Below are 24423 nucleotides of genomic sequence, written 5' to 3' on the forward strand. Positions count from 1 at the left end.
ACTTCAAATTAAAAGGTAGCTTAGCCTGTGGAGTTTACTTGTAAACAAACAATTTATGTTTAGTCATTCTTGAGGTCTAACATATATGTGGATTGCATTTCCTTCCCCATCAATTGTATGAATTGTACTGTATAGCATGATAAATATCAGTATTGTGACAATATTTTTGGCCACATCGCCCAGTCCTACAATGTATTGTAAATTGTTTCGGATAAAATTCTCTTCCAAATGCATAAAATTTAAAAATATTTTTCCTGTTGGAGGTTTAAATCTAAGAGGCTTTGTAGTAAATGGGCAGCTTGAATCCCTAACATAAAGGAAACATTCACTTTGGTTTCATGGTAATTAATTACAGACTCAGGGTTTAGCAGTAGGTTTCTGGCCTTAAATGTTGAATCTTTTGGCCTGCCTCAACCACATCTGTGCCCAGCAGGAGTAAACCGCTGACCTCCATGCTGCCACATATTGGGATCTGCCATTAAAGCTGAAGTATGTAACTTTTTCATTATTAAAATACTTTCTTCTATCCTAGCTTAATCTGCAGAAACAACAATAAGCAAACCATTCATAGGTTAATTTTCTTGAAAATTGTAAATACCTTGTCTCTGTAGTGCAATAACATTTATAAAATTAGACCCGCTTAGACCCACCCCAACAACATAACTCAACCAATGGCATGCTTATTTTTGTAATTCTGCTTGGTGGCACTAGTGTTGCAGAAACACACTTCAGATTGAAAGTTTAGGTGCTGAAGTTATTGCCTTTTTAATGCGTACTGGGGGGCATTCCAAAAAATTGTAACCAACATACACACTGAATTCTGAGTTGATTTAAGCTTGCGTTTGCATACCTAATGTTGCTTACTCACAGTTATTCATGTCAGTTTGGGTACCAGTTTGGGTTTTGCTCACTCAACCCTGAGTTTGAAACTCAGAGTTATGCGCATTTATGGTGAACTCAGGAAGGCATTCTCAGCAATGGAAATGGACATTAAGAAGCAATGCACACCATACTTGAGTGATGCAGAATTTGGAGTTTTAATAACCGCGAAAGAGGATTATAAAATAGTCATTACACGCAGCAGTGAAGCGGACTGCATTATAGTGAAAATGTTCTTGACAAAAAGCATACTGAATCAATGTGTGAGTTTTTAAGTTCATAAAACTATACAATTTTACTGTACTTGTAAAAGCATAATTGAACATTTGTATTAGACCTCTCTCACCCACACTAATTTTTAATGGGTCAACCGTTATGTTATTTGTTTCCACTGCATAACTTCAAAATACTGTAGGTATTAACCAAGTGTGCCGCACAAGCCCTCAAAAGTGAAGCCAAAACATCTCGATCGCCCCCTGGTGACTGGTCCTAGTATTGGTCATAAACCCGTCCTCCCATGTTATTCAACGGGACGTGAGACCAACTAAACAATTAAATTACACTTCACATATCTTTTTTCCAAAGATAGTTTCTGTCATTTACTGTAGTTTCTATCACGTTGATGTAATTTCAAGTGTTTGTTTTCAAAATAAGTTTGTTTTTAGTTTTAGTTTTAGTTATTTGATGCTATAAAAATGGTGCTGCGACATCATGATTGACAGCTGTGATTGACAGGTTCTCTGAAGTAGTCACTGAAGCACCAACTGACTTTCGGGATCTTCGGAGGACTGAGGAGATTGGAGCTTTAAATTTAATATCTAAATTTCTATAATTAATTATTTCACACCATCATAAGTCAAAAGTCAAAAGTGCAGGGGCGTGAGCTTGTGATTGATTCAGCGAGAGTGAGGGCGGGGCCTTGATTTTGCGGCTTTACTTCCTGCTCACTAACGCGCAGGTCTGGTCCAGAAATCGCAACTGCGCAGACTTAAGTCCTTAAGATGTCAGTGCCATATCGGGACACTGGCGGCTTCAGTTCTCACCAATGGAAAAGAGCGAAGGTGCGTCGTCCATATTTTTACAGTCTGTGGTATTAACATTCATATTATATTCATATTATTAATTATAACCTACATCTGTGACAAAGCAGGCGGAGAATGGGGATCTATATGCAGCAGTTTATTCAAAAAATTTAAAGAAAAACTCAGAAGAAAGCAAAACAAGGGAGACCTGGCACACAGCATCCAAAACGTGCAAGAACTAACAAGGAAAACAAGGAAACTAAAGGGCTTAAATAGACAAGGAAATAAGGAACACCTGGGGAAACAATCAGGGAAAGAGAACTAATCAGAGGAAAACCAATCATAAAATGAAACTACAAAAAGGACTACAAAAACCAAACAGGAACTAAACTAAATTTCAACATAAAAGCACAAAAACAAAAAGACAACAGTGAACATGACAACATCGTTATACAGTTTTTTTTATTTTAAGGTTAATTTTGATGCTATTTTACTATATATAGTGCATACTTATTTGATTTTAATGCATGCTATTTGAACTGTAGGTACTTTTATTTTTAACCCCTTTTGTTGGTTTCTAAAAACTTACTTCGACTTAGCATCATATCATCATCCATTTCTTACAGTTGCTGATGGTGTTACTGTATTATTTGATCCTCTTTGAATTGTATAATCTCCCACAGTTGTCATGATTTTAATCCATATGTGTAGTTCTTTTTAGTAAGCCACACTTGGTTACAGGATTCTGTTCAGTCTTTCCATTTTAGCAATTGTTTGAAAATAAAGAAATTATAATACATTAGGAAGAAGGAAATAACAGTTTAGTGCACACAGTAGTCCAGCAACCACAGATGGTATGTGCCCATAGCAATTGCACTTTCTCACAAAAAGACTAAAGTCAAACTAATTGTACATAAATTGTACAGTGAATATGACATTTACTCATAGGGCACATGAAGCGCTTTTATTTTGAAGTTGCTCTCAAAAAGCGATATAGGCCTTTTTCAAAGTCCGCGTGTCATCATATCCAGCACCGAAGAGTAGTGAAACCAAACATCCGCCCATTGATCTGTCTATGAACAATCACACTTTTTATAAATAAATTTAACCATCTTGGATGCACTTGTCAGTAAACATCACACGTTTAATTGTTTCTTTGGATCAACACAGCATTTCACCATATGTGTTATCTAGCACTTTAATGTGTATAAGTATCTGAGCGAGGTGATTATCAGTGCAAAGTTTTCACAAGGTGCTGCATGTGCTGTTCAGCTTACTCTCAGAGGAATATTGTGTTCAGCTCAAGTCCAAAGAGACAGTTTAAGTGTTTTAATGTCGTTGTTTTCAGTATTGTAAATATAATACAGTTGTAGACACTCAGACATTTTCATCTTTGCATTCGGTCGCAACTCTTCCCCAATCATCATACTCAAATCACAAGGACATAACTCCATGTTTACAACAATTAAACAAGTTATTTTCTGTAATCAGACTCTGGGGTGGAAAGGTTTCTTTATTTGAAAATTTTTAATGAGAAGATTGTCACACATGGAGATTATAATAAGTACATGAAAGCAATGTGATCATTGTCATAAATACTCAGTATAATCTTTACTCTGAATATAGGTCTGTTTAGACTAAGTATTTGAGATTAATTGTACATAAACTAGTCCATAATAATTCCATGCTGTGGGCACTGTCATTAAAACAGGCTGCAGCAGAAGTTGTTTTATGTTACTTTGCAAAGCTTCCACTCTGAGAATGTTGAAGTGCAATAAAGGCCTATCCCTTGCCAAAAATCTAAAGTTCTGGCAAACCTGCCACATAATTTCCTGCAAATTTGCCACTTGTTATTTTCACATACAACTTGTCACAATCACTAATGGCTGAGATGGAGGACCCAAACGCAGAGATGTAGAAATGTCTTTATTAAGACATGGTTCCCCATAGGTAACCCCTTGCGACGTACATTTCCCTGTTGGCAAACTGCATCTACCGTGGGCAGGGACCCCTCTGCCCCAGTCACCATGCTCGTAGAGCTTCCTCCCCTATTGGGTAGGACTTCTCCACATGACATACTTCCGACTAGACTCGGCAAGACCATGTGACGTATCTCCACTTGAAATATCCCACCCATCTTTGGGCAGGGTGTGGTCTCTGCGGCGTCTTCCCCTTGGGAGTCACACCCCCCGACATAGACACTGGTGTCCCAGTCAGTTAACGATTTCTCTCTTTTTCTGGGGAGAAAAAGAAAAAAAAGAGAGAAGAGGCACGACTGGGCTTGCCTGTCCCTATCCTTTGGGTAGTTGACTCATCCCCAAAGGGCTGTTCGTCACTACTAGCGTCAGCGGAGGTTACGTGCCAGCCCGGTGTGCTGGCTATGCGGCACACAGTAGTCTGCCCATCTTGCACCACCGATCCACGTAGCACAGTTCAGCTAGTTGTGGCGTTTTTGTAGGGGATCCCTAGTGTCTCTACATTGACACAACGTCGAGTGAGTGACAGATAGGGAACGTCCTGGAGACGTTGTGTCCCTCCTGCCACAATGCTGAACTACCCGCTGAAATGGACGGGATCTTATTCTCGGCTCCTTAGCACAAAACAAAATCCTTAGGTTCTGGCGTTCCGTAGCCTCCTTTACAAATGGTAACAAGTTACACTAATTATGGAAGAATGGAGCTTTGACACCACTTTATATTTTTCCCAACATTGTGCTTCCCAACACCCCTCACTCCCACATAACCTTTTCTCATATTGCCATCCCAAATCAATTTGTGCAGTTATACTAGCATCTAAAAATCCATGCACCTCTAATCCACCCCATTACCTACAGAGTTGTTCAAATTCAGTGGTGCTCCTTTGAACAATTTTTTACTTAGAAAGAAAATATTTGCACACTAAAAGTATGCTTAATTAAATTTATTATTTTTACCAAACGACTGTGATTGATATATCCTAAACAGCACTAAGAAAAGGTGACATGTGACAATGCTGTTTATACACTGCTTCCGAAGCAGTCTGACAATAATTTACATATGAATAATAATTCACATGTATAACAAGATGGCTAAAATCACTTGCAGCACCTTTAAGAAGAAGAAGAAGAAAAACAACAACAACAACAACACACATGTGGGGTATCATTGAGCCATTTGCACAGATGTATGGAATTACAGACTTACAGTACAATAATTAGTTGGTGTTTTCACTGATATACAGTCTCAATTTAAGCCTTAGATTAAATGTCAGTTCCTCCATACAAAAATATATTTTACATAGAGGCGGTTCTGGCTTGTACCAATTTCTGGTAATGGTTTATTGCACAAAATAACACTTATCTTAACAAGGTACACATCCAATTTCAGCAAATTTCATCTGAAATAGTTCCAATGTACAGTACTGTAAAATCCCATGGGATCTTGTAACCCAAAATCCTATTAAAATCTAATAGAACAATATGTCAATTTTTATTTTATTTTGGGGCAGCTCCAGAATATATGAAAATGATCAACATCTACTTGCCCATATATCCTCCAGCATGGATGTTGGGTAGATAATTGCTTACTATTTTATTTAGGGGTTTTTAAAAAAACGCACAAGATTTTCCCACCCAAATTCCTTCCATCTCAGAGAGGAAGTAGATGCCTTTTTATTTGCCTCTCAAGATAGTCCCGTAACTGAAAAAAGCGATAGACTTCTTTATTGTCTAAACTGTAATTTTCTTTTAAATCTGCAAAACTTTTACATTTTCTTTTCTAGCAATGTACATAATACCTATAATTGCCCAATGGCAAAATCTCAAATAAAATGTTCCCAGTTTCAATTTATGATCAAATGCAACCCAACTCAATAATTTATTCTGGTTTTCCAGGTTGTACTTACTAAACCATATTTCAATTGTGTTAGCTGTAACTGAATCAAACTCTCTTCTTAAAGTGAGCACCTGTTCTTTATCACCTAAAATTGTTTTATGGGGAATCCCTTAAATTTTCTTTCCAGTCTTTCCATTTTGACACATAATCAGGGCTGCACTAACATACATAGTGTCTAATTTGTGCTGCATAGAAATATTCTTTTAGATTGGGCAAAGCTAATCCACCTTTGACTTTTGCCAGCTTTAAAGTTACATATCCTTTTCGCTGTTTCTTTCCCTCCCATATAAACCTTGAAATATGATCCTGAATTGATTCTTGGGAATCACAATAACATGAAAAAGATACAACAGCTTCGGAACAATGTACATTTCTTCTACTTTCTTGAGCTAAATGCTATAGGTGGAGCTGACCAACTCTTAATGTCATTTTGAATATTCTTATCAATAAAATTATAATTACAACCATATTTTTCTGAGAAGACCTTATCAGATTTTCACCCAAATATTAGATTTATTTGGTATCTCATTTTAGGTCATATGTTTGTCTAATTAGTTTTGAAGGAGAGTAATTAAAAGAGAGGACCTGAGTTTTTAAACATTTAGTTTATACCCTAATAGTTGGCCATATTCCTCTAATAGGTTCATAAGTATTGGAAGAGTGTTATCGGGTTCTTTAAGATAGACGATAATATTGTCTGCAAAGTCTATATGCTTCTCATCTCTTATCCTTATCCCCCTCAAGTCCCTATTTTGATGAATAACCTGAGCAAAATGCTTAATATAGAGAACAAAAAGCTCAAAGACTCAAACAACAGCCCTGCCGTGTTCCCCTACCAAGACTACATGTGGCCGACAGATGGCCATTCACCTTGATTCTAGCAGTAGACCCTTGATAGATTATTTTAATACACTTCATTGCTTTTTTTTTTTTTTTTATCAAAACCAAATCTTTCAAGCACTTGATAAAAAAAATCCAATTAACACAATCAAATGTTTTTTTCTGCATCAAGACTAAAAAATGCTGCACATGTATGTTTTTATTTAATATTTTCAATAATATGTAAGGTTTTCCTAATGTTATCCTGGGTCTGGCTGTTTTTAATAAAGCTGGTCTGATCCTCATCAATTAAGTCAGGTAATAAAAGTTTAAAATCTTTTTCACATAATTGAGGTAAATAATTTGTAATCTACATTAAGAATTGAAATTGGCCTATATGAGGTATAGCCTCCTTTTCTTTTTACCTTCTTTAGGAATTATAGTTATGATGGCCTCTTTCCATGAATGAGGGAATTTTTCCTCTTCAAGAGTCCAATTAAAAGATCTTAACAATAGAGGGTTTAATTCTTCTCTAAACTTTTTATAACATTCAGATGGGAAGCCGTCACTACCCAGGGATTTGTTATTTTTTAATCTGCTAACTGCAGTCTCCAACTCTTCCATAGTAATAGATGAAGTAAGAATTTCATTCTGTGATGTGCCAATTAACGGAAGATCTAAGGTATTAAGAAAATGTCTTATTGATTCTATATCAGCTAATGGGTGTTACATATATAAAGATTTAAATATATTAAATATTTTTTCTGGTTCATACACTAGTTGTTTCGTGTTAGGGTCTAGGATCTTGTGGACTGTATTCAGATCCTGTTGTTTCTTCATACGTCTTGCTAACATCTTAGTGGCTTTAGGGCTGGACTCATAAAACATCTGGTTATCATATCTAAACTTTTTCTCCATTAAACTTTTTAAAATATCATCTATTTTTCCCCTTATTTCTTTCACTTGTCTAAATATGTTGGGATTATTCTTTTCTCATGTTGTTGTACTAAATCACTTAAATCTTTGACTAAACTGTCATATGTTGCCAATTTAGCTTTTTTGAGGGAAGTGGTAATAGCGATACACTTTGTTATTACTAAACCCCCGTATTACAGCCTTAGCAGCATCCCATAAAATATTGGGGTCAACGTTGCCTGTATCATTATCTTCCATATACAGGTGAAACTCGTGTAATATTGTGCAAAAGTTCATTAATTTAAGTAATTCAACTTAAAAGGTGAAACTAATATATTATATAGACTCATTACAAGCAAAGTAAGATATTTCAAGCCTTTATTTGATATAATTTTGATGATTATGGCTTACACCTTATGAAAACCCCAAATTCAGAATCTCAGAAAATTAGAATATTGTGAAAAGGTTCAGTATTGTAGGCTCAAAGTGTCACACTCTAATCAGCTAAACACCTGCAAAGGGTTCCTGAGCCTTTAAATGGTCTCTCAGTCCGGTTCAGTTGAATTCACAATCATGGGGAAGACTGCTGACCTGACAGTTGTGCAGAAAACCATCATTGACACCCTCCACAAGGAGGGAAAGCCTCAAAAGGTAATTGCAAAAGAAGTTGGATGTTCTCAAAGTGCTGTATCAAAGCACATTAATAGAAAGTTAAGTGGAAGGGAAAAGTGTGGAAGAAAAAGGTGCACAAGCAGCAGGGATGACCGTAGCCTGGAGAGGATTGTCAGGAAAAGGCCATTCAAATGTGTGGGGAGCTTCACAAGGAGTGGACTGAGGCTGGAGTTACTGCATCAAGAGCCACCACACACAGACGGGTCCTGGACATGGGCTTCAAATGTCAAACGCCTTACCTGGTCTAAAGAAAAAAAGAACTGGTCTGTTGCTCAGTGGTCCAAAGTCCTCTTTTCTGATGAGAGCAAATTTTGCATCTCATTTGGAAACCAAGGTCCCAGAGTCTGGAGGAAGAATGGAGAGGCACACAATCCAAGATGCTTGAAGTCCAGTGTGAAGTTTCCACAGTCTGTGTTGGTTTGGGGAGCCATGTCATCGGCTGGTGTTGGTCCAGTGTGCTTTATTATGTTTCCAGAGTCAACGCAGCCGTCTACCGGGACATTTTAGAGCACTTCATGCTTCCTTCAGCAGACAAGCTTTATGGAGATGCTGACTTCATTTTCCAGAAGGACTTGGCACCTGCCCACACTGCCAAAAGTACCAAAACCTGGTTCAATGACCATGGTATTACTGTGCTTGATTGGCCAGCAAACTCGCCTGACCTGAACCCCATAGAGAATCTATGGGGCATTGTCAAGACAAAGATGAGAGACATGAGACCAAACAATGCAGAAGAGCTGAAGGCCACTATTGAAGCATCTTGGTCTACCATAACACCTCAGCAGTGCCACAGGCTGATAGCATCCATGCCACGCCGCATTGAGGCAGTAATTAATGCAAAAGGGGCCCAAAACAAGTACTGAGTACATATGCATGATTATACTTTTCAGAGGGCCGTCATTTCTGTATTTAAAATCGTTTTTTTTTATTGATTTCATGTAATATTCTAATTTTCTGAGATTCTGAATTTGGTGTTTTCATAAGCTGTAAGCCATAATCATCAAAATTATATCAAATAAAGGCTTGAAATATCTTACTTTGCTTGTAATGAGTCTATATAATATATTAGTTTCACCTTTTAAGTTGAATTACTGAAATTAATGAACTTTTGCACGATAGTCTAATTTTTCGAGTTTCACCTGTATGCCTTTATATTTATTTTTAATTGTCTCTAAGTTATTTTATTATTTAATATTCCTAGGTTAAGCCTCCATAATGTTTTCCTTTTACGAGTAATCATGTCTATTTTCAAATGTACTGCATTATGATCTGAAAAGCCACCTACACTGATTGTCCATCCTTTCACTCTATGTCTATCGCTTACATTCATTAAGAAATAATCGATTTGTGATTACACATTGTGTGGTATTGAATAACGAGTGTAATCCCTCTCTAAAGGATGAAGATCTCTCCATGCTTCCACAAAACTCAATTCATCTAATGAATTCTTAATACACTTTGATACTTGTCTTTTGCTGGTGCTGTGGCTAGTGGTTTCCATATTGTTGTCTATTACTACATTAAAGTCCCCTTTTCAAAAATTAGAACCCCTTCCGATTCAAAAGCCACTACATCGAAAAAGGGTTTGAAGAAGTTCTTTCCACTATCAGGGGAATCATACACATTCACCATAGTAAGCAATTTGTTATCAATTTTACCCCTGACAATAATATATCTTCCTTCCTTGTTGCTTATTTCTTTACAGCTTTCAAAACAAATTGAGTTTGGCATAAAGATTGCCACTGACCATTTGTAAAATAGCAATAGAAAGTATTCTAAATCCAAATTTCTTTTAATTTCTAGATGTGTTTCCTGTAAGAATACGATCTGTACCTTATCTTTCTTGAATTTAGCTCGAACTTTACCTCGTTTTACTGGGTTACACAGCCCATTTATATTTTGTGAGACATTTAAAACATAAACTAACCTAAGAATGTAGTACCCCACTAACTTCAATGAACATACTGATCATTTAAGGAAAAACAGGAAAAAAACTTCTTCCAAAAAGGATGTCATTGCACACCCGGCGGATCCTGTTGGAGGATCGTGGGTCTTGCCTCAAAGCAAAAGAGGGGCTGCACTAGAAATGAGAAATAGCATTTTGCCAATGTGCTACTCACCAAAAGCTCTAGTTAAATGTCCAGCGAAAGTCAAATCACGTGCATGCTTTTTCCCTACTCGTCGCAGTTTCCTTGAAGTCTCAGTCATTTTAAAGGGAACAATTCAAATCTGTATTATGAACAAAATCACATGTTAATTTCAGGAGTAAGTAAATCGTCCGTTGATCTCAGTTATTTTGGAGACTTGTGCTGAAATTCCTTTCTCTCGCTTGCTGAGTTCTCAGCACAAGTTTTTGCCTCCAACGCGTTGCCAGGCTATACGCCGCTGCAGTCACTTCTCCATAGGGTCGGCTTCAGGATCTGCCATATCTCCATCTTTATTATCCGATGTAGGCACAATCCTGACCACTCCATGTTTCACCATCTCGTGTTCGGCTTCACAGTGGGTATATTATCTGTGGCCCAACACTCCAGTGTATGCACATTATCACGAATGGTGTCTGAAACCAAATCTTACTTTCTTTCAGTATTGTTTTTTATCCAAGAGTAGGCTTTATGTTTCTGAAGCACTTTTGCAGCATAGTCTTGATCAAATGACAGCAAGGAGCCTTGCACCTGTATCCATCTCTGCCAGGCCTGCTTCAATACCACCTCTTTCACAGAAAACTGAAGAAAGTTTACAATAATTGATCTTGGTGGTTGAGTTTGGATTCGGTATCTGGACTAAGGCTCTGTGTGAGTGTTGGATTTGAAGATCAATGTCAAGACCGAACTCAGTTTTGAGCAGCATCGCCACAAACTGGGAGACGGAGCTGGTATCCTCGACACCCTCTGGCACTCTGTGTTGTTTCTTCTTGAATCCTGGTCAGTTCATTTTTCTTGTTCTTCCGAAACTCTTCCTTAAATATCCTCAGATCTGTCTTCATTTCTTTTCTCAAGTCACAGATTTGTTTGCTTATATTTTCAAGCCCACCACGAACGACATCTTGCTCACGTTCAACTGTTATCATGGCCTCCGTCTCATCGCCATTGTCCTCTCGTTAGGACATGTTGCTTTTGTCCTCTGTTACACTCTGTTCAGTCCCTTGCAGTCAACGCACCTGATTTAATTCTGTAATGGTACCTTGTCACTGCTAGGGCTGGGCTGGACAAAAACATTATCACAATATTTTTCTCATATCGATTGTTATACAATTAATCACAATATCATTTTCATACCATTAATGGGGGAAGAACTGCATTCCACAAGTTTGTTAGAGAGTACAGTACACTCAGATTACAATTTAATCCTTCAGTAGATGTGTGACCACTTTTTGATCTTCAGCTGAGCTGCCGGCTGGTACTTCCTAACAGGCTGATTTCAAGACTGTGATTCAGTTAGCTAGCTGTGTGTATAACTTTGCTGAACAGATATTCTTACCCCAAACTCGTGCCATTGGTTTGGCCATTCTGTTTTATTTTTTCTTATGGTGCCACAGTGTTTACAGTTTTCAAGGAAAATACCTGTGACAGGGAGGGCGTTTCTACGCATGCCCGGCCCCCAATCGGGCTAATCAGCCAAAGAGAGGGATAAATGCAGCCGGATGCGGCAATTTAGGAGAGTGAGAGCCACACGCAGCTGCCATGTGTGTTTATTTTTTTGTTTAAATTAAATATTACTTTGACTGTTCAGCTGGTTCCCACCTCTTCCTTGCCAATTTTAAACCTTGTTACAGTACCCTACAAAAATGTGTCAACTCAGTTCTCATTTGCTCTTCTTATAGATGGCCTGCAGGAGTTATCAGGTGTCCATAATTGGCGAAACGTTTGTTTTAAACCGGCTGAACAGTCAAAGTAATATTTAATTTAAACAAAAAAAAAAACATTATTTTTTACCTTTATTTTTGTGATTTACATTTTGGGCCTAGGCACCTGAACTTTTTAGAATAGCATGGTGACAACATTTTGTTTGATTACAGGGAAAGTAACCTATCAGTGGATTACATCTAGCTACAATTGGGGAAAAAACTTTCAGCTTTAAACATGTCTTTGAATGTAAAAATAAATAAAAATAAAGTAAGTGCCGAAAGAGAATCAATATATTCACGGTGGGAAAATATTGTTGAAGCCAATGAATGAAAACCACAGAACAAAAGATTTCAATAAACTACACAAGTGAGGAAAGAGAGAATACCAGCTGCTTTCTCAATTAGGAAGAAAGAATAGCAAGGAGAAAAATGAACCAGATGTGGTGAAAAAGAAAATGCTAAAAGAAAAAAGTTATGCAAGTGCGAGTAGTGTGAGTAGTATGTTAACACTGAAAATGCAACAAAAGTGTACTATGAGTATGATGCACTGGGTGGTAGTCAGGATTGACGCTGACTACCACCACTGGAGTTGCGAGTTCGAATCGAGGGTGCGCTGAGTGACACCAGCCAGGTCTCCTAAGCAACCAAATTGGCCCGGTTGTTAGGGAGGGTAACACCTCGTGGTCGCGATTAAGTGGTTCTTGCTCTCAGTGGGGCATGTGGTAAGTTGTGGGTGGATCACTGAGAGTAGCATGAGCCTCCACATGTTGTGAGTCTCCGCGGTGTTATGCACAGCAAGCCTCGTGATAAGATGTGCGGATTGACTGTCTCAGAAGCGGAGGCAACTGAGACTTGTCCTCTGCTACCCGGACTGAGATGAGTAACCACGCCACCACGACGACCTTGTAAGTAGTGGGAATTGGGCTAAATAAATAAATAAAACGGACAGTGGAATTTTGAAATATTCATTCACTCAGCACTCGCAGCTTGCCATTTGTAGCAGAAGGGGTGGAGTTACTGTGATGCTGGTCTGACAAAACAATTGTAAATAACTAGTGAAGACAGCATCTTACATATGTTGAATGCTTTACCAAAAGTGTTGAACTGAGGTTAGCTAACACGGCAAATCTAAGGGCAACACATCGCATGCATTCGAAATGTCCCTTCCATAAGCTGTGTAAGTAAAAAAAAATGAAGTGTTCTATTTCGGACGATATTACACTTGGCTGTGTGCATAGTGTATATTTTAAGTGCATAATGTGTACATTTGAGACAGTTTAGTATCATTTTTAGAGCACAGCCCATCAAGAAAGCATTGTTAGACTGAATCTTATAAAATGTGTAGGCTTTTCTTAAAGGTGCAGTCAGTAACTTTTTCCTCATTAAAAAAGTTTAAACTCTAAAGACATTAATTGTAATTTTGCAATATATGTAGGAAATAATGACCACTCACATTAAAATGAAGACTCCAGTCATACCAGTAACCCTATAAAAGTTATTTTGTTCTACATGGAGACGGTCCACACATGGGGGCTGCCATGTTAGAATCACATGACCAGCTGAATACTACTCGCTTAATCTCAGTAACAGCCCTGTTATTGGACTCATTCACTCATTGATTAAAGTAATCATGGCTGACTGTGAATACAACATTTCTACAATGGCATCTGAAATTCGAAACTATTGATTTTAAATTATGCTGCATCCAAGCCGCTAGGTGTCCGTGTAAATCCAAGATGACTCAAAGACAAACGTTACTGATTGCACCTTTAACATAAAAATGCTTCAATCAATATGATCTTGCAAAACTGAAAAAAGTTAAAAAAGTTTATACTGTAAAGTAGATTATATCAATTTTGCTCATTAGGTAATTTGGGTCAGTTCACTGCTTAGCTGGCAAAGCAAGGGCTGTAAGCCTAAAGAAAACAAGCACAGGCACATTTTGAAGCTTATGTCATCGAGATCTCCTGGTGTCCATGCAGTTAACTCAAACAAAGGTAGCTTTGTGTGTATAAGCAAAGGGGGACCTCCTCTCTTTCTACCTTAACTGCCATCTGCACACACACACACACGTTTACACTTGTGAGGAATGTTTTGGGGTTCTGAGGATCACCGCTTGCTAACTTAGTCATCTGTGTTTATTTGGAAAGGAAAGCATCAGGGAATTGACCCAAAGCCCCCTGTTGATCACAGGCTACCCCAGTGAATTCCTTCACAATTAGACCTCTGTTCAATTTTGGGTCAAAATCAGAAGAAAAATAGACGGTTTTAAATGGGTGGTTTTTTTTTGTTTGTTTGTTTTATGCAAAGCAGTGTGTTCATGCAAAATCATTCCTAATTGCCCCCATCCAGCATAGCACACAAATCCTGCACTTACTTAAGCACCTTAAGAAGCGTTACGGGGGCTTTGACATCAGTGAAATGCCATTGACTCTCCCGTGTCTTGTGTTGGATTGCGACATACTTAAGTTTGGGTGTATCCTTCTGAATGAGATGTTACTGCCTTGATGGAGAGGAAGATTTTCACAGATTAAAACCTTCAGTTAAACTCTGTTCCTCACATAAAGCTGAATATGAGTCATTTGAAACACTTTGGAATTCATGAGGGTTAGTAAATAACATAAATTTAAGGTATACAATGTCCCAAACAAAGTGAGAGAGTTTTTACCACCATCTCTCTCTCTCTCTCTCTCTCTCTCTCTCTCTCTCACACACACACACACACACACACACGTTGTGTTTCCATGTTTTATGGGGACTTTCCATAGACATAATGGTTTTTATACTGTACAAACTTTATATTCTATCCCCTAAACCTAACCCTACCCCTAAACCTAACCCTCACAGAAAACTTTCTGCATTTTTACATTTTCAAAAAACATAATTTAGTATGATTTATAAGCTGTTTTCCTCATGGGGACCGACAAAATGTCCCCACAAGGTCAAAAATTTCGGGTTTTACTATCCTTATGGGGACATTTGGTCCCCACAAAGTGATAAATACACGCTCACACACACACACACACACACACACACACACACACTATTCATATGCAAACCACAAGCCACTATATTGGGAAATAACAGTTGGCATAAGTGGCAGGGGGGCTCAGAAGTAAAATAGAAGATATAGGACTCTGAGTGTTTGAATTAGAAAGTTAGAAGGACAATGTGATAAACAGTTGCTGCGGTTACATAGATATGCAGGCGTCCACACACACACTAATTAAAATTAGACTGGATAAGCTCCTGGTGAATTTGCACTAATGGGACTTAAAGACCCTATGAAACCATAATTGGAGTTTAGCAGCTTTTCTGTTAATATTCAAGTCAAATATGCTTGTTTATTTCTACAAGTTGACAAAAGTATCTTTTAGCAGTATACATTTCAAGTTTACTGACATTTTTCTTCCAGGAGAAGGGACAAAAATATTGATGACTCATCTTGCAATCAGGGGCATAGTAAAAGTTGTGTCCAATAAATTGCTCTCTAGAGAGAGTATGTTCCTCACCCTAATATCACCTACTTCTGATTAGCAATAGCAAGTAGCAACTAGAAAAGAAAGTTCGTCAAGACAAACTTTAAGTTGGCTTGAGGTAGGGATAAGGTCCAGTGGTGGCTCAATGGTTAAAGGGATACTCCAGGATGTAGCATTAAGCTTTGTATCAGTAGAAAACCAGTAGTATTTTCGAATTACCCTGCTTCCCCCCCTCATATCCCCATGATATGAGAGAAAATTTCATTTTTAGTCTGGAAAAATCCTCGATGACGCTAAAAATCGTCATTTTAGCGTCATCGGAGGATTTTGGGCCAGAGGCTTTAAACTACAGCCAGTATTAGTAGCTAGTTCAGCATGTTTTCACCACGCCCATATGAGGCGGGATCTTACTCATAGAATGTAAAGATAGTGTCAGCCATCTTTAAGCTAAGCTAACAGGCTCTTGCTCTGTAAAACTTTGTATAATAGTCTAATCACGATGGCGGAAGAAAGTTTTGAAGTAATGACAGATGGGGATTTCGAAGATCTTTTGTGTGAATCGGATGCTCGCGGCTACCTATACGAGCCGCAATACAGCGACGTAACAGTTGCGGGAGATGGAGGAACAAGAGGCGGCGGAGCAGCTGCTGCAGCAGGGGAGCAAGACCTGCTTGGCGGTCAGGAGGAAGAGCCCGGCCAGACTCGAGCTGGGGCGAACTGGTGGTGTCAGTGCTCTCGCTATGCGTCTATGCAAACAGATAGAGAGTCCTATTGCTGTCGCGAATTTCAGCGATGCCATTTTCTTCTGCATGAGATCGCTGAATCCGCTGATGAAACTGCACCGCTAGCAACTGAGCACCCAAGTTTTGTACCACACATGGACAGGGGGGTCCTGGAAACTTATTTCAGGATCCCAAAGATAAATTGGAAACGCCAGCCAAAGCCTGCAGGGACAAATGGACGGCTTAGTGTAAAGTGAGTATTTGTTTTGTATTTCTTTTTGTTACTAAGACGTAATGTACAAAGTTTGGACACCCGGCATAATCACAATGTTGTTCCCGCGTAGTCAGCTGAGCTATTGTTATATTTTCATGTATGTGCACATACTGTATGTGCAAATAGTTCGCATTACTAACGTTGTGTTTACTATTTTGTAGACAACAGCTTACCGTCACTTCATGGAATGGGTCCTGCAATGCGAGAGACTTGGTAAAGGCTATCGTATCGTTTTGCCCACCTGTGTTGTCCAGGATATCAGACGGAGATATCCAGCTCCTGATGGATATCAGGAAACAGCTGAAGCTCTGGAAGAGCTTTGAATGTAAAAGTGTTACTATTAATTATTTTTTTCAATAAAAGTTATAATTGACACTGGTTGTGGTTCTTCTTATAAATCTTTAGTGTTGCTAGAGTATGTATTAGCTTAGAGAAATACTGATTTCAATTGGAGTTCAATATTTTTTATGCGAAAGTCTAAGTTGTGTTATATACATTAGGCTAACTTTTCCTAAGTTTAGTAAAGTTATCTTTAATTCAAAATCAATTCCAAGAAGGGAAATAATCCAGGTCTTATATGTCTACAGTAAGTAATTACAGCAAAATCAGTGACAGTAACCATTCAGCCTCGCTCAGCAAGTCTGTAATGTAGAACTTTATTGTACACTGGAGTACAGGGTAAGATGAACAATTTTTTTGTTTTAATATTCACAACAAAGCATTTCTACCATATTCAAAGGTACAAGTTAAAATAAATAAAGAGATAGAAAACAAAAAATATATTTTGCACAATATATAGAAACAAAGCAGGCAAAAAATAAATAATGAAATATAAACAGCTGAGGCAGAATCTGATTTTACTGTAGGTGCTATGGTAAGCCGGTTTTAGAAGCGGCTCTGGAAAGAAGCTGTGGCAGCTTCCTTTGATGGTTTTGGGACTGGTGCAATGTTGGGTGGCAGCGCAGGCTGTGGCAGTGTAAGTGATGAGGTTGGCACTGTAAATTGAATGTTTGGGTTGCGTCTTCTATCCATGACCCTCTTGATGAGTGTGTCTATAAACTGGGTGGTGTGTGGTGTGAAGATTTTCTTCAAGACCCACTGTTTGGATCTCTTGCAGAAGACTTGGTTAAACCGTGCTTGTCCTGTAAATGATAGGAAATATAAAATCTGAACTAAGATTTAACTTTGTCATGTCTGATCGTTCCCATAGCTGTAAACATTCTTGTTTTGGATATTATACTTACATTTACATTTACATTACATTTATGCATTTGGCAGACGCTTTTATCCAAAGCGACTTACAGTGCATTTATTACAGGGACAATCCCCCTGGAGCAACCTGGAGTTAAGTGCCTTGCTCAAGGACACAATGGTGGTGGCTGTGGGGTTCGAACCAGTGTACTTCTGATTACCAGATTACCAGTTATGTGCTTAGACCACTACACCACCACCACTCCAATTATACTACTCAGACAACACATAATATACCTGTCTTGGTTGTGTCCTGCTTCCTCTTGACAATGTTCTCATTGTGCTCCAGGATGGCAAGGTAACATCGCTCCTTCATTCCCTGGAATGAGAATGCCTGCCGTTTGGGGATGTATTTTAGAAGTGCACTGTGAAATACTTCAAGTGGGCCTGTGTGCAATTAAAAAGAGTAAGGGAGAAGGGATACAACAAATGGAAAAATAATCAAGTGTACAAGGGCAGCTATTCTCACCTGTATGTTTGAATAGGGCCATCTTATCCATGTCTCTCAGAAGCCTTTTGTCAAGCACCAACGATGACAGGTCTTGAAACGCCACAGAATCTTTTTTCATCCACATACGCTTCTTTTGCTCCTGGTCTGATAGAGTAGCATGGTCACACCGATGCTGTTCTCTGTTGTCATCTGTCCACTCATGCTCATTACACACATGGTGTGTAATGGACTTCCACCTGCGTTTCAATGCCTGTATGAAAAACACAATTATTGACAATAAGTGTAGAGTTTTATTTAATTGTATTTCATTTTTCAAAAACATAATAACATTACAATCAAAAGTCTTACCTTGATGTCACCTTTACTTGTTGCACAGGCAAACCACATATGGTTTACGACTGACCTATAAAAGATATACAATTACTAATTTTGAACCTTGCAAACCAATGTAAAGTCTGCTCGATTACAAAATAACACTGACCTGGTCCATGCATGGAGGATTTCGTTTGACTTTTTCTTCCCCTTATTCTGCATCTTCTTCCGGAAACCTGCGAGTTATAGCAGAGTTAGGGTTGGAGAAGTGTGGATGTTTGTGTACAGGGGTGACTAAACAAATACATACCTTTTGCTGTGTGCCAGATGTCAAACTGATGTTGGACATTAGGAAATTGTTCCCTCATTATTTTTTGAATCGATGTGGAGCGATCTGTGGCCATCACCTCCACGTCAAGGCCCTGGTCCATCAACTCAGTCATGCCCCTTTTGAAAGCTAATGGTTCCATGGTAACAGAGCTGGTGGCCTCAGTAACCTAAAGAGTCAAGTTTGAGACAAATTCATAATTTTACAAATAGCATCTGTAATTTTCAATTACAATAATTTTGCTGCTATTTATATTTATTTTACCTGCACCAGTTCTGTGTGGAGCATCTCCTTTGTGTCATCCAACATAAATGTGTAGTGACAGTATTTTGCACTGAAACCTGGCGTGTCACATCGGCCATCACCCGTCAGGTGTAGCCTCTTTCCATCCTCCTGTTCTAAAAACACTCTTGCTAAGAGTTCTGTTCTTTTTTCAATATACACTTCCTCGATAGCAGGGTGCAAGTATACCTTCTGGATATTGTAAAATGTACTATGTCCTATCATTTGGACACCCATGGTCTTGCACCAGTCCGAGAGTTCTGTGTATGTGCCCCTCTGAACAAAACAGCTGCTGCTGCAAGGAGGTTCACCTCTGGCATTCCCCTAACGTCACGTGAAGATTTCCAGGACCCAACATGGCCCCCAAGACATGTCCAATCCACCTTCCTCTGTGCACCAACGTCAACAATAGTCTTTGAAGAAATTGGTTTCCCACATGTCTGGCAAAATTTGAAGAGTGACATGAGGCTGGACTCGTTGACAATTATCTTATTTTCATGCCCGTCTTTTACACCTTCATCATCAGATGATGATGATGTTGATGTGACGGTGAAGGTTGACTCGGGCTGATAGCTTTCATTATTTTCAATTTCAGCTTCAATGGAGCTGATGGTTGTATTGAGGCCCCCAGGTGTACTTGGGCATGGTGACTTTAAAACAAACAAATTTTTTTTAAAAAAATACATACAGTTGCTTTAGAATTCATTAAAAAAAAGAATATGCTGAAGTATGTTAGTTCTTCAGAAACTTACAAATTGTTCTTGGACAGAAGCAGGAATTTTGAGCGGTGTTGAGGTCAGTAGCAATGGTTCTTCATTTTTCGACGACACTAACGCATCAGACGAGATTGTAGTCTGAAATGACACAAGTTCAATAAGGTTACATAACATTTAGTTGAACAGAACTTTTTCTGATGAGAAAACAATGCAGGTTTGTTCGTTGCCCGTATAAAAAGGCAATACCTCTAACATGGGCGTTTGAGGTTACTCACGGACATATAATCAAATATTTTACTGAAATTGAGGGTGTCAATTATATTTTTAAGCTTACAGTAATTAACATTATTTGTTCTAGTCTGTACTACATTAGGGGTTCATATCGCAAATGTATCTGTCTCAAAAGTCTTCTCAACTGTCTAATACAGCAACAGGTTTGTGTGGTAACGCTAGCATAAATCGACCAATATGCTAACTCAGTTTTACCGAACAGTGGCTTTACTTTGAGAACAGTCAACTTATATACAACTTATATGTAATTTTCTATCTAACGTTACTTTTATAAATTTGCTGTTTTACTGCAAACAACTAAAGTTAAAACATTATAGGCTAGGCTACTGTGTGATCAGAAATAGAGTCGCTATTAGTTGATAGTCTTACCTCTAGACGAATGCGTTTAGTACCAGATGGCCCAGGCTGTTCGTCATAGGGGAAGGTGAATATTGATGGTATTGCAGTGTCCTTCAGAGTGGTTCTCTTCATTCGAAGGACATTCGGCTCATAGTCTTCCTGCTTGAAATGACGACTGCAAATCCTACGGGTTTTCAGGTTTTCCATATCGGTGTCCTCACCAAACTTCGGATGGTTGATAGCCCGCAGCCACTGTTTACATCGCTCCAAATCTTTTAACGGAAAATGATGGAAACTTACTACTTCTCCTTTCCTGTTTTTTTTTTGTACATCCCGGTACAATGCAATTTAGCACCATTTCGATGGAAATTTATCGAACAACTCACTCAACTCAACTTTTCAGATACTGTCGCCTGTAACCGGTAAGCGTGGTTTGGGAGTGGCCTCGTAAGTGCGGCAAAGCAAGTGCATTCTGGGAGTTGTTGTCTTTCAGCCACATGAGTAAAAAATACATTTTTTGCCTTTTCTCAGTCTAGAATGCTTCAAATTCAAAAATAATTTCACATTTCTACTACATAAATGACCACTATTAAATACACATTCATCTTCCCACAGCTGGAGTATCCCTTTAAGGCTCAGGGTTACCGCTCGAAGGTCGGGGGTTCAAGCCCCTGCACCACCAAGAGCTTAATCTTGAAGAGATGAAGATATAAATATTATAAATAAATAAATAAATATAGATATAATAAATAAATAAATGAATATAGATATAAATATTGTATATACATATCAATATTGTAAATGCAGTCATTTAAATACATTTGATTGAATTTGATAGAAATAAAGATTTAATAGAGTGGCCCTCTGCATTTTAAGAGACAGACTGAAATAGAGATTTGATAGAAAAGAAGCATAAAGCATGTTAATGCCCTCTGTTGGTGGCTCATATTTAAATTTTGACAGTTGGTTGCTCATCTGAAAATTCCATCAATGTAAGTGAATGGGATTTTTCCAGTTTTTTACATGTTAATGTTTTTTTGACATGATATTAACATGTCATTAACAGATGAGCCACCATTGGTGGCTCATCTGAACATTCCATCAATGTAAGTGAATGGCATTTTTACAGTTTTTGATCATCCGCTGTTGGAAAACCGTAAGTCCGATCAGTTAGAAAAGATATAGCGCACTATTCGAGATTAGTCTGAAGGTCTGTGCCGAGTTTGGTGCATGTAGCTTAAAAGCTCTAGGAGGAGTTAGATATAGAAATTTCATCAGTACAATATCAGTAAGTTGGCTCTCACAAGCCAACTTAATTACTGGCTGTGGCGTAAACCAAATGTTATTGTATATGTAAAAAAAGAAACAAGCCTTTTGATATGTTTTACCCCAACTTCCTGTTTCAGTAGTTAATATGCTGAAAAAAAAATTTAAAAGTAATTTTAGCAGTAAAATAATGTACAAAATTATACAATAAAAATTAAAAAAAAAATTGGTTAATGGTAGTTAACTTAACATATACTGTAAAAAGTGATCAAATATAAATGTAATTTTATGATAAAATGTTGTAAAAAAACAAAAAAACTAACAAAAGTTTTAGATGTAAAAAGTATGATTTTACCATAGAATTAATGGTAAAAAAATATATTAAATTTATCATTAGAATACATATACTTTTACATTAAATTACAGTTAAAATTATGGTGAAAAACAATAATCGGTCATTCCCAGAAGTCCCTGCATGACCCATCAAATTTCATCATATTTTATGGGAATAGTTACGTTTCTTCTTAATTTTGATATCAGTAATCTACATTGGGTGTTCTGATATAAATGTATTTAGTTTAGTTATTTTTTATCACACCCTGATGGTGTTTTGTGTTTGTATGATTCACACTGTGCATTGTCTTTTGTGGCGGGGTGAGCAAGAGACAGACACAGTGTGGGTGTGGCGTCAAGCCTCGGAGAGGCATTTATTGGAAATAATAATAAGTAAAATGTCCATAAAGGGGGATAAAATGTCCAATGGGAATAGTTTATAATAAAGGGGGAATCTGGCATCCTCACAGTAAGACGGGGCTCCATGAAGGGCAGGGTAGTGTCGATAGAATGGCCCGTGCATGGTCCAAGGCGCGAGGGGTGGCGGCATCCTTGGCGGCCTGTCTTCCCAGGCCCATGGCAGGTGAGAGGGATTGTGGCCCAGACTCTAGCCCGTCGTCCGCAACATGTGCAGTTCTCCCCCAGCGACTCATCTAATCAGCCTGTGGGTCTGAATAGGGGGTCTGGCGGTGCATCAACTCATCCAAACCCTCCCAGCTCTGGTCCTGGGCGTGCGAAGATACCAGTGTGCACACACATGGAGATTTGAAGCCGGCTCCCCTAGAAGATAGCGCTCTGCATTTAAAAGACTGCAGTGATGAAGCATTGTTCACATCAGGTGTGCTTCATCCACCGCTGTCAGAACGAGGCTTATTAATTATGCACCTCTTCTCGCTCTCATGCCCAACTCCCATTGTGAGCCTGGCTTAAGGGCAGCCCTAAGAGGCAGGGCAATGATGACGAGCTGGTGGGGCGGATCATTCCACATTCCACACTACATTTGTATTAATTAATTCACCTGGAAGAGCAACTCTAGATGACGTTTTATCATGTAGCCTTTTGTAGTTACTACAGAGATTAACAATACATTTTAAAGTGAAAGACAGACTTTTATAGTTCCAGAAGTTTAGTATATTAAGTTTATATCATTTCATAATATAAATGTTAGTGAACCATCTAAATTACATACCATAAAGCCTGAAACAAGCTCACCATATTTTTTATGATAAATTTATTACAACCACAGCTGCTTATATTATACTAAATTCAAAGGATTTATTTTACAGTGTAAGTCAACATACAGTTTTTAGGTGGTTGTTTACTGGCATCAACACTCATAGTTTGCAAAGGTTTAATTCCAACATACTCAAGAAGGAATTTATTTGTTTAGTTGAAGAGTGAGTATATGATAGAGTTAACTGAGTGTGACTTTCTTTTCGATGTGTCTTTAATATGTATAAAATGGAGCACATACTTGTTAAATGCAGCCATCTAATCAAAGGGTAATTACTATAATATTGCTTCACTTCCTCTCTGATGGCTAATTTGAGGAGTGCTTTCAACATTGAAAGTATCATCAGTCTAGAAGACCTGCACAATAAGATTACAGCAGGACAGACAAAAGTGAGAGAAAGTGTCATTCATTTACATGTTATGTGAGATGTTATAATATCTCTTCAAATGGTAAATACATGGTTAACAGTTTGTGACTAGGAGTAATGATAAAGCAGATTCATGTCATACTGTATATTTTAGTTACTAACATGCAGAAATGATGCCACAATGAAAAGCAAAACCATCATGGCTTATTTTAAATACTGCTAATCTGAAAAAACATGACATGTCCATTTGCTGTTCAAATGCTCTTTATTTTATTCATGCCAGAATAAAATACATTCACTACTTGAAATGTAATCCAGTCTTCTCTATTACATTCACTGTGTGACGCGTTACACTTGACAAGCTAAATGTTAAACGCTTCATTGTGTAATGTGGCAGTCTGTGTGAGAGTGCACGGTGAAAGGCAGTAAAAGCAGAGCATATTTTTTCAGTGCCCAAATAAACAGATTACAGCATTCACACTGGTCACGTGAGCCACTGAACACACTGAACTCAGCAGATAACACAATGAAAATATATGAACTATATGAACTATAAATACATTTGTTAACACAAGTGTTTGCAGTATTAACTTTTACGGAACAACACAAAATATTAACTGTTTGAAAAAAAAAACATTTTCTAGGGAGACTAGGTTTAAATAATATTTTTTTTCTTGATTTCTGTCAAAATGAAAAAAACCCCACATAGATCTGTTTTGTTTCTCTTCCCATGTACTCTCCTGTCAGTTATA

At 38.1% G+C, this 24423-nt stretch overlaps 1 protein-coding gene across 1 annotated transcript; it reads right to left on the minus strand.

Annotated features, from left to right (window-relative positions):
- Positions 1 to 17150: 17150 nt before the first annotated feature.
- LOC127631208 (uncharacterized) lies at positions 17151 to 19394 on the minus strand. Its single transcript, XM_052109258.1, has 7 exons — positions 19108 to 19394; positions 18826 to 19012; positions 18685 to 18751; positions 18552 to 18606; positions 18222 to 18453; positions 17990 to 18139; positions 17151 to 17643 (listed from the first exon to the last, which is right to left on the minus strand). The coding sequence occupies exons 1-7, from the start codon at positions 19360 to 19362 to the stop codon at positions 17387 to 17389; spliced, it is 1203 nt and encodes a 400-aa protein (XP_051965218.1). The 5' UTR covers positions 19363 to 19394; the 3' UTR covers positions 17151 to 17386.
- Between the last annotated feature and the right edge of the window lie 5029 nt (positions 19395 to 24423).

Source organism: Xyrauchen texanus, chromosome 3 (genome assembly GCF_025860055.1).
Source record: "Xyrauchen texanus isolate HMW12.3.18 chromosome 3, RBS_HiC_50CHRs, whole genome shotgun sequence".
Taxonomy (NCBI): domain Eukaryota; kingdom Metazoa; phylum Chordata; class Actinopteri; order Cypriniformes; family Catostomidae; genus Xyrauchen; species Xyrauchen texanus.